At 40.4% G+C, this 10,488-nt stretch overlaps 1 protein-coding gene across 1 annotated transcript; it reads left to right on the top strand.

Moving 5' to 3' along the window:
• Window positions 1–483: 483 nt before the first annotated feature.
• Window positions 484–10,281, top strand: acat1 (acetyl-CoA acetyltransferase 1). Its single transcript, XM_020464444.2, has 12 exons — window positions 484–630; window positions 1,010–1,057; window positions 1,209–1,326; window positions 3,943–4,038; window positions 4,136–4,236; window positions 4,646–4,789; window positions 4,981–5,131; window positions 5,258–5,353; window positions 5,678–5,791; window positions 8,816–8,880; window positions 9,579–9,736; window positions 9,867–10,281. The coding sequence occupies exons 1-12, from the start codon at window positions 580–582 to the stop codon at window positions 9,985–9,987; spliced, it is 1,263 nt and encodes a 420-aa protein (XP_020320033.1). The 5' UTR covers window positions 484–579; the 3' UTR covers window positions 9,988–10,281.
• The last annotated feature ends 207 nt before the right edge of the window (window positions 10,282–10,488 follow it).

Raw genomic sequence — 10,488 nt, 5'->3', positions numbered from 1 at the left:
CATCTGTAAATAGCCCATCCAACTACCTACCTCATCCCCATATTGTTTTTATTTACTTTTTTTCTCTATAGCACACTAGTATTTCTACTTGCACGTCATCATCTGCACATCTATCACTCCAGTGTTAATCTGCTAAATTGTAATTACTCCGCCACTATGGCTTATTTATTGCCTTACCTCCTCACGCCATTTGCACACACTGTATATATACTTTTTTTCTATTGCGTTATTGACTATACGTTTGTTTATTCCATGTGTAACTCTGTGTTGTTGTTTGTGTCGCACTGCTTTGCTTTATCTTGGCCAGCTCGCAGTTGTAAATGAGAACTTGTTCTCAACTGGCCTACTTGGTTAAATAAAGGTGATTTAAAAAAAATTAAATAGCCCTTTTGTCTGTGGAAGATTCCTTTAGATAACTACAAGTTGTGAATCGTTTTTACTACAATGACCACAATGCGCACTGACGTTTTGCAAACACACCTCTCGTTCTGATTGGTCCATTGGGTTGGCGCTGTACTAGTCGGCTGAAGGTGAAATAGGTTCAACTTTGCAAACAGACCTCCGTTGCAGTTCAACATTATGTCATCAAGTGGACTTTTAACCATGCGTTCTCAAATCTGCAAGCGTTTGGTAAGTGGGGGTGACCAAAATCAATGTGGGCACTTCAAACGGGAAGCATTCCTTCTCAATTTTATCGGCCGCATACACATGCTAGCTATTGTTGTTTTGACAGCCGGTTACGATAGAAAAGGCCTGCCTTGTAAACTTCGCTATCTATCTGATATAGTTAACTAGCCACAGCAATCCCTGTAATGTGTTAGCTTGCTATATATTGTTAGTTGACTCCTAGAAATATATTGCTCTATCTACACCTCAATAATAGCAGTAGTAGCTAATCAGATTGCTAGCTGGCTGAATGTGCCATAACGTTGTCGTCCCCCCTCACACACTGACTGTTACAAAACAGTACCTAGCTGCTAATAGGTATATCCCTCCTCTGCCCTTGCAGGCTCACAAGTACCTGTCAAGGACATATTCAACTCGCCCTTCTTTAAATGTGAGTAAGTGACTGAAATGTTTTGGAACATAATTGACCCTTTTCAGGATCTTTGCAGCTAACTTGACACATTGAACTGACTGACTGAGTGAAAGTGAGAATGCAGTAAGCTACTCAAGGGTTTTTGCCAAACTTTGATGGGTCATTTCAGGAAGTGGTCATCGTCAGTGCCGTCCGCACCCCGATGGGGTCCTTCAGAGGGAGCCTGGCAGCCGTACCGGCCACCAAACTGGGCTCCATCGCCATCAAAGGAGCCATTGAGAAAGCAGGTATGGAAGTGATATGAAGACTTTACGTCATTCCATTCATTCACAGTAAAATGATTGACAATTAGATGCATGTTTTGACACAGCAGTAGTGCTGAGCGATTAGTGCTTTTTGAGGTCGATTTGATTGTTAAAAAATAATAATGGTTTTTGGTTTTGATTAAAAAAAATAAACAAATGCATTATGTAGGTTGTGTGCTGTGACACATACTAAAACGGTTAACAAAAGTCCATTGATGGTAGTGACTGCCCATTATTGCTTGTCACTTAGCCCTCATTTATTCACATGACTTTAATACAATATTTAGGTTGTGTATATTACATTTGTTTTATTTGATGACTATTATTTAATTCCAAGTTATCTTCTCATCTCTATAGAGTTGCTGTCTGACAAAATCACAATTTTTGTTCTTAAAAGTAAATAAGGCATACTTTTATCACTGCTGAATACCAATTATCAATCACTTAGATCATGTATTTTCTGGTAGAGATACCTTGCGAAGCAACTGCTCTCTATCCCTTAATCGCACATTGTTCTGTCTCTTTTGCGTAGCAGGTGTAAAAGTAACATAGACCGGACAAGTAGTTGTCATTGTCGTTAATTGTCAAGTTTTCTGCACTAAAGTATTGTAGAATATCAAATCAAATTTATTTATATAGCCCTTCGTACATCAGCTGATATGTCAAAGTGCTGTACAGAAACCCAGCCTAAAACCCCAAACAGCAAGCAATGCAGGTGTAGAAGCACGGTGGCTAGGAAAAACTCCCTAGAAAGGCCAAAACCTAGGAAGAAACCTAGAGAGGAACCAGACTATGAGGGGTAGCCAGTCCTCTTCTGGCTGTGCCGGGTGGAGATTATAACAACATGGCCAAGATGATCAAATGTTCATAAATGACCAGCATGGTCCAATAATAATAATAATAATAATAATAAGGCAGAACAGTTGAAACTGGAGCAGCAGCACGGCCAGGTGGACTGGGAACAGCAAGGAGTCATCATGTCAGGTAGTCCTGAGGCATGGTCCTAGGGCTCAGGTCCTCCGAGAGAGAAAGAAAGAGAGAATTAGAGAGAGCATACTTAAATTCACACAGGACACCGGATAAGACAGGAGAAGTACTCCAGATATAACAAACTGACCCTAGCCCCCCGACACATAAACTACTGCAGCATAAATACTGGAGGCTGAGACAGGAGGGGTCAGGAGACACAATATTAGCCTGTTGGAAACTACAACTCCCTACTACATCGCATATTTCAGGCTTGATCTGATTTATTTCTCTTACTATTGTAAAATACATTGTGTCCATAAAATGTATATAGTATGTAGAAGCCTAAGTGTTGTCCGTTTACTCCAAATAGGGGATGGGTGGTAGGGTTGGGGGAAAATGATTTATTTTTATATTTTATCCTATCTACAGTGCCCCTTGACTTTTTCCTTATTTTGTTACTTTACAGCCTTATTCAAAAATGGATTCAATAGTTTTTCCCTCAATCTACACACAATACCCCTGGTATCCAGGCAGAGTTGCAAAGAAAAAGCCATATCTCAGACTTGCCAATAAAAATAAAATATTAAGATGTGCAAAAGAGCACACACTGGACAGAGGATCTCTGCCTATAAGGTCAGCATCCCTGAGTCCCCTCTTCATTGTTGACGTTGAGACTGGTGTTTTGCGTGTACTATTTAATGAAACTGCCGGTTGAGGACTTGGGAGGCGTCTGTTTCTCAAACTAGACACACTAATGTACTTGTCCTCTTGCTCAGTTGTTGCACCGGGGCCTCCCACTCTTTCTATTCTGGTTAGAGGCAGTTTGCGCTGTTCTGTGAAGGGAGTAGTACACAGAGTTGTATGAGATCTTCAGTTTCTTGGCAATGTCTCGCTTGGAATAGCCTTCATTTCTCAGAACAAGAATATACTGACAAGTTTCAGGAGAATTTGTTTTCTTTTCTTTTTTTTCTGGCCATTTTGATCCTGTAATCGAACCCACAAATGCTGACGCTTCAGATACTCAACTTGCCTAAAGAAGGCCAGTTTTAGTGCTTCTTTAATCAGAACAACAGGTTTCATCTGTGCTAACATCATTGCAAAAGGGTTTTCTAATGATCAATCGTCCTTTTAAAAATGCTAAACTTAGATTAGCTAACACAACGTGCCATTGGAACACAGGAGTGATGGTTGCTGATAATGGGCTTCTGTACGCCTATGTAGATATTCTATTAAAAATCAGCTGTTTCCAGCTACAATAGTCACTTACAACATTGAGAATGTCTACACTGTATTTCTGATCAATTTTATGTTATTTTAATGGACAAAAAAATTTGCTTTTCTTTCAAAAACAAGGACATGTCTACGTGACCCCCAAACTTTTGAATGGTAGTATATATGACAAACACACTCACATGATTTATCTCTAGAGAAACTTCTCAATGTGTGCATTGAGCTCACAAAAAAACGAACAAAAATGGAATTCAAATAATTGAACTGACTTAATCGCTAGGCAGTATACAGCACAGTTAGGCTAGTAAAATATTGTACATTTCATCTGAAAGGAGGTGTCAACTGCACAGTCAATTTGTTTTATCTGTAAGGGTATGTATATTGTGTGATGATGGCCAGGTATTCCAGTTGAGGAGGTAAAGGAGGTCTACATGGGAAATGTACTGCAGGCTGGGGAAGGACAGGCCCCTACAAGACAGGCCCTGCTTGGTGCAGGTATGTTTAGAAACACACACATATACACATATACACACACAGCACATTATCAGGTGTGCTAATCGACTGCTACTCCCCCCCCCCCCCCCCCCCCCAGGGCTGTCCATCTCCACTCCAGCAACAACAATCAACAAAGTCTGTGCCTCTGGAATGAAGTCTATCATGCTGGCTGCCCAGAGTCTGATGTGTGGACACCAGGTACAGTAACATAACAGCTCACTGTGTTACCATAACATGACTTGACACCAGACTTAGCTGCTATTACCCCTGCTCTGATCATCTGCAATATTACTGTGTTACTCAGTTTGCCAAAACATTATGGTAGGTATGCTCATATGAGGTCATGGAAGATCACTGGATTTTACTACATAGAGAAGAATAAAACCCTAGTGGCATTGCACTCACAGAATACAGATGTCCGGTGAAGGTCATTGTGACCTAAATATAACCATGTCATTAATCTTTATCTAATAAGCCCATTATTTTTCGATGGAAAGGGTTGCATCCTGTAGCATAGGAATAATCTCCTAAAAAGTGTATGTTTTTGCTGAGAAACTAATCTGGTTGCTTTCATTTTTGTTTCTCCCACTAACTCTGACTATGTCAGGATGTGATGGTGGCAGGCGGTATGGAGAGTATGTCCAATGTTCCCTATGTGATGACTAGGGACACTCCATCCTACGGAGGCGTGAAGATGGAGGACCTCATCGTAAAGGACGGCCTCACTGACGTCTACAACAAATTCCACATGGTATTTTATCACTGTGTATTAAATATTTCAATAGAGCAAATGTTCTCTATAGGAGTGTGTGTTGGTGTTCTTTCTGGCCGCTGTCTGGACATTATTTCCATTCATTTGGAGACAGAGTAAGCAATGGTTAGTAGTTGAGTTCTTGACTTTTGAAGAGGATATCATGTGTTTTAATGGAATTTAATGTGTAGGGAAACTGTGCAGAAAACACAGCCAAGAACAGCCAGATCAGCAGGGAGGAGCAGGATGCCTACGCCATCAGCTCATACAGCCGCAGCAAAGCAGCATATGAATCAGGAGTGCTTGCGAAAGAGATTGTCCCCGTTAGCATCCCACAGAGAGGTAAAGGATGGTATCCTATAACATATAACCTCAATAAACTAAACCAAACCATGTTACCATGTTTATCCATAGGCATATTATCAGTGGTCAGATGCATGTAGCTGACATAATGTTGTTCCTCTGCAGGCAAGCCTGATGTGGTAGTGTCAGAGGATGAGGAGTGGAGGCGTGTGGACTTCAGCAAAGTCCCCAAACTAAGAGCAGTGTTCCAGAAGGAGAATGGTAAGCACCCTAGTCCAAGTTGATAGGCCTCTGAACTGGTGTTTGCTGCATGTTTGCTTATATATTACTGAGTAGGAGGGTACCTGAGCTTACAGAAAGCCAAAAATAGATGTCTGTTTTTTCAACTCTTGGGTTGATATCCTTTTTTCATGGTAGCCCAAGGTAATCCATGATAATGAGCATAAAGAAAACGTCTTCAGAAGTAAAACTACTCTGAACGGTATTTGCATAAGGACTGAGACAGACTCAAACATTCACTGATGTGCTTGAGACAAACCTCTGTGTGCAGACTAAGTTGATTCTGATTGGTGATTTGGATTCCAGGCACGGTTACTGCAGCCAATGCCAGCACGCTGAACGACGGGGCCGCCGCTCTGGTTCTCATGACGGTCGACGCGGCAAAGAGACTCGGCGTCACCCCATTGGCCAGGATCGTCTGTAAGACACCAACCCCCCACGTAGCCCAGTACCAGACTGTAGTTGCATAATGCTATGGCACATAGTGTCTTTGTAGAGATAACAATCCAGGGGGATTCCCAGGAACATCATGAACTTTCACCTTAAACCTCTTACAGCTACCCCCCTACTTTTTTCAATTTCCGTCTGAAGACATATACCCAAATCTAACTGCCTGTAGCTCAGGCACAGAACCAAGGATATGTATATTCTTGGTACAATTTGAAAGAAAACACTCTGAAGTTTGTGTAAATGTGAATTGAATGTAGGAGAATATAACACAATAGATCTGGTTTAGATAAAACAATGGAAAAAAACATACGTTTTTTAGTATCTTTAAAATGAACAAGATAAAACAAACATTCAGATAGGATGATGGGGACAATTTCAGTGAAAAGCATAAGAGGGTAACAGTACTTGTGCAAAGTTTCAGAATGATACTGTACCTTCCAAAATGAGTGTGATACATGACATTTATCATGAGGTCACCCAGGTGTCCCACACAAGTAGCCCAAATGTACCCAAGTGGCCAAATTGGTGAAAAAATGAAAAAAAAAAAAAACAACACATTCAATATTTGGAAGACCCTCCGTCCTCTACACAATATTATGCTGCTGATGCCAGGTGCCATAGCACATCCATGAAATACATTTGGGCAGGTGAACACCACTTGTGGCAGGAGCTGGATGAACCAGCTTCAGTGGGGGATGGACACCTTGGCACTGGGGGCTTCCATTCGGAGTCAGTGTCACTGTGAAAGATGTTCAGTTAATTCCAGTCTGTAATTGCTGCCAAAGGTGCTTTAGCAAAGTACTGAGTAAAGGGTCTGAATACTTATGTAAATGTGATGTTTTTTAAAATGTTTTTAAAATTCTAAAAACCTGTTTTGCTTTGTCATTATGGGGTATTGTGTGTAAATTGAGGGGAAACAGCAATTGAATCCATTTTAGATTAAGGATGTAAAGTAACAATGTGGATAAAGTGAAGGGGTCTGAATACTTTCCGATTGCAAAAGTTCAAAGATGAAAGTAAACCTTTTTTATTTTTTTAAACAACACTAAAGGAACACTGTTACATCCAATGCCTGTTTGCCTGAGACTGATGCCACGTTAGTGCCTCTACACGCGTATACACTCTTGTTTCGGGGAGGACTGTGGAGGGGTCTTAGATGGTTGAGGGGCAGCTCTCAGGGGAGCTGTGGGGGGCTCTTTGATGGTTGCTGGCCTGGGGGTTGGGAGCTTAGGCCGGTGGCTGAGAGGTCGCTGGTTTGGGTTGTTAGGGTTCGTTCCTTACGTCCTTCTTTGTCAATCATTGGTTCATTGGTGAAATTAGCATTATGACTATATCTTTAATGAAATAATTCAAAACCTTTATTAATGCAATTGCAGACAGAAGTTGACAAACAGGAACATAGCACGCATGTTTGAGTCATTTCTGCATCAAACAAAAGGTCTCAAGTTGTTTTATAAAACCGAAGTCCCGCCTTAGTGATGTCACTGACTACGTCATTACCTTTTTACTCCTGAGACCAAAACCCTGCATCCACAGCTGTACAAACATAGAGTTTCAGTATTTATCTAAAAGCTAGGCAATAATTGTCCCCTCCCCAAAGTTGATTTATTGTGGAATGTCTGAGTAGTCTCAGACATTCCAGACTGTGGTCAGACTGTGGTCCACAGTTGTTTGCTCTTTCTTTCTCTCTTATAAAGAAGACCCATCTTAGAAATGTGTGACTGAGACAGAACTCTGCAGGGGAGTGTGGGAGATGAGACTACTCAGACATTCCACAATAAATCAATTTATATATATATTAATCTGTAGTCTAGGACCCTATAAATGTAAGGAGGGAGGGGTCTGATAACACCTCCCCTTCTATTAATATAACATAAGCATAATCAATTATTCTAATACATCAAACATTTGTACAGCCCCAAATCATGACCGCTAGGTGAATCCTGACAGGGTCCCCGATTTGACTTGGTGGGAGATCTGTCCATGTGCTCTTGGGCGGGGCGCTTGACCCTTGTTGCTCCTGTGGGTTGTTCTGGATGGGAGTGTATGCTAGATGACCGACTGTAATGTAAATGTTGAGCGACTTCACTGCACTGTTTATTTATTTATTTATTTTAAATCAATAAATTAAAGCATAGAAATTGCGCACATAGAACAGATCTACCGCTTCTTAGACTTGCTTTCAATGAGTGACAGATCTATAACCCTCATTTCTATGTGAATTTGGTCCGGTCGCCCAAAAAGTTACATATTGCAGGTTTTAATAACACATAAAAAATCAGCTATTCATTTTACAAATCAGGTTAAAGTGCAAAGTTTTATAAAGAGCAGTATTTCCCCTTTATGCATTTAGCCACTGCGCACTGCCGCTGCTAAATCGTGGCCTCCACTGTGGGATGGTTAAAATGTTTTCAGATATAAATTATGTAGGAAAGATAATAGCAATATATATTTTTGGGGGGAAGTTCTTATAAACATAAAATTAAAAACTAGCCAGTCAGGGAGAATGTAAAAATTAAAAAAAATGGCATGGCATGGGGCTTACCAATTTTTATTTTATGTTATGTTTTGAGTCACTCCGGTAGCCTAAGACCAAGGCATGCCATGGCAAAATGTGTATAATTCCAGGAAATTTGCTTTGAAACAGCTAAATGTTTTCTTTCCTGCCAAGAGGGCCTCTAAAACCGTGCCATTGGCCACTGGCCACTGGCAACTAATACCAAATGTCAATCACATACCAGTCATTTTTAGAATGCCGCGTGATACTGCTAATCAGTTGTTACCGCAGCTAGCTGGTCCAGCTGTTGTCTCTACAACTTCCTGTATTACGATTGAGTCTCATTAGCGATGTTGACCACAATAGCAAAAACATTAGTAATACAAAACTTCTTCACATATCTGAAACGTGTGTTTTTTGGATTATGATCAAGTTGCAAAATTATGGCTTAAATATTACATGTTGCTCCTTTTAAATAAAATGTCTTCATTTTCCAGCTTTTGCAGATGCAGCTACCGCTCCCATTGATTTCCCCATTGCTCCTGCCTTTGCTGTACCGAAGGTGAGTCTGAGTGTTAATGCGACATCTCTAAATGTTTAAACTCCCTATTCATCTCCAGCACTACCCCCCCAATATCAACATATGTGAAAATACAGCATTTTTATGTTTTGTAGTACAAATACATTTTTACCCAGTCATAGGCAATGCCTACTCATCATTGGTTGAAGTCACATGATGCATACCTGATGATGCCATTGGAAAATTGTATCTTTATCTTTTTGACTACAAAACAGAATCAAATCAAATGTATTTATATAGCCCTTCGTACATCAGCTGATATCTCAAAGTGCTGTACAGAAACTCAGCCTAAAACCCCAAACAGCAAGCAATGCAGGTGTAGAAGCACGTGCTGTTTTCTCATACAGTATCTTAATGTTGGGGGTAGTGCTGGAGAACTATATGAATTACATTTTTATTTTATTTTTTATGTCCCTTTAACAAAATGACTGCTGTAGTGGTTGTTTCAAGTAACCTGTGGGTCTCATCACTGTACCTTTTTAGATAATATGGGTTATCAGAGATCGGGACAGTAACATGACTCATGAATATAGCTTCTCACGGTGAAAAAAGCATCTGTCTTTGTTCAATTTAATTGAATGACAGCACATATTTGCTGTAAATGATCACGTATTCTCAGTCAACCTGGTAAAATAAGTGTGAAATTTAAATAAATAAATTTACATTTTTATGGTCCTCAGGTCCTGGCAGCTGCAGGGCTAAAGAAGGAGGACATTGCCATGTGGGAGATCAACGAAGCCTTCAGTGTTGTGGTTCTGGCCAACGTGAAGATGTTGGACATCGACCCCAGCAAAGTCAATGTCAATGGAGGAGCTGTCTCCCTGGGACACCCTATTGGGTAAGCAGCATTGCCAGAGAGTGCTATGCCAAAAAAATCCTGATGGTAAACAAATAAAAGCCTGATAATAAGGGAGGGAAAAGCCAGATCTTTGTGATGCTTACTTTCTGTCATTCTGTCAATCTCTCAGGATGTCGGGGGCGAGAATCGTGGGACACATGGTACATGCTCTGAAGTCTGGCCAGTACGGCCTGGCTGGGATCTGCAATGGTGGTGGTGGAGCCTCCTCTATCATCATCCAGAAGTTATAGGAATCTTTTCTCTTCCCCTTAAAGGTTATTAACAGACAAGCATATAAACTGCCTGAACTGAGCTGTTAAAACACTTTTGGATGTACTTGTCATGTTTTAGACTATGCCTTATCACTCGATAATATGTCTGAAATGAACAACCTCCAGTCTGGCAGCCTTACTGGTCACCTCACGTACTGAACTAATATTATAACTCCCATGTTTAAGTCACTCCTGTTGAATGTTTGTTGCAAGAGGCAATTTTATATTTAACTTTTCGACTGTAAAGATTAATAAATAGTTTATGAAAAAAGAGCCTTCTATCATTGGTTTCTTGTCTTCATTTTTATACATAACCGATCCTTACTGTAAATGTGTAGCCACTAAACAATGACCGTTTTGGTTGAAAGTGCTTTTCATGATAAGATGAATCGTATCAAAACATAGCGGTTTATATCATATGTCAAGGTAATATGATTTACAATTAGATGCACACATTTTCCGAGGCCAACCCAAGAACAC

The sequence above is a fragment of the Oncorhynchus kisutch genome, linkage group LG28 (assembly GCF_002021735.2).
Source record: "Oncorhynchus kisutch isolate 150728-3 linkage group LG28, Okis_V2, whole genome shotgun sequence".
Classification (NCBI taxonomy): Eukaryota; Metazoa; Chordata; class Actinopteri; order Salmoniformes; family Salmonidae; genus Oncorhynchus; species Oncorhynchus kisutch.
This window is presented reverse-complemented; position numbering and strand designations above follow the sequence as displayed.

Coding starts and splice junctions, on each gene's coding strand:
- acat1 (XM_020464444.2), top strand. CDS start 580: ATGTCATCAAGTGGACTTTTAACCATGCGTTCTCAAATCTGCAAGCGT. Junction 4,039..4,135: donor ACAGGCCCTGCTTGGTGCAG/GTATGTTTAGAA, acceptor CCCCCCCCCCAG/GGCTGTCCATCTCCACTCCA. Junction 9,737..9,866: donor TCCCTGGGACACCCTATTGG/GTAAGCAGCATT, acceptor TCAATCTCTCAG/GATGTCGGGGGCGAGAATCG.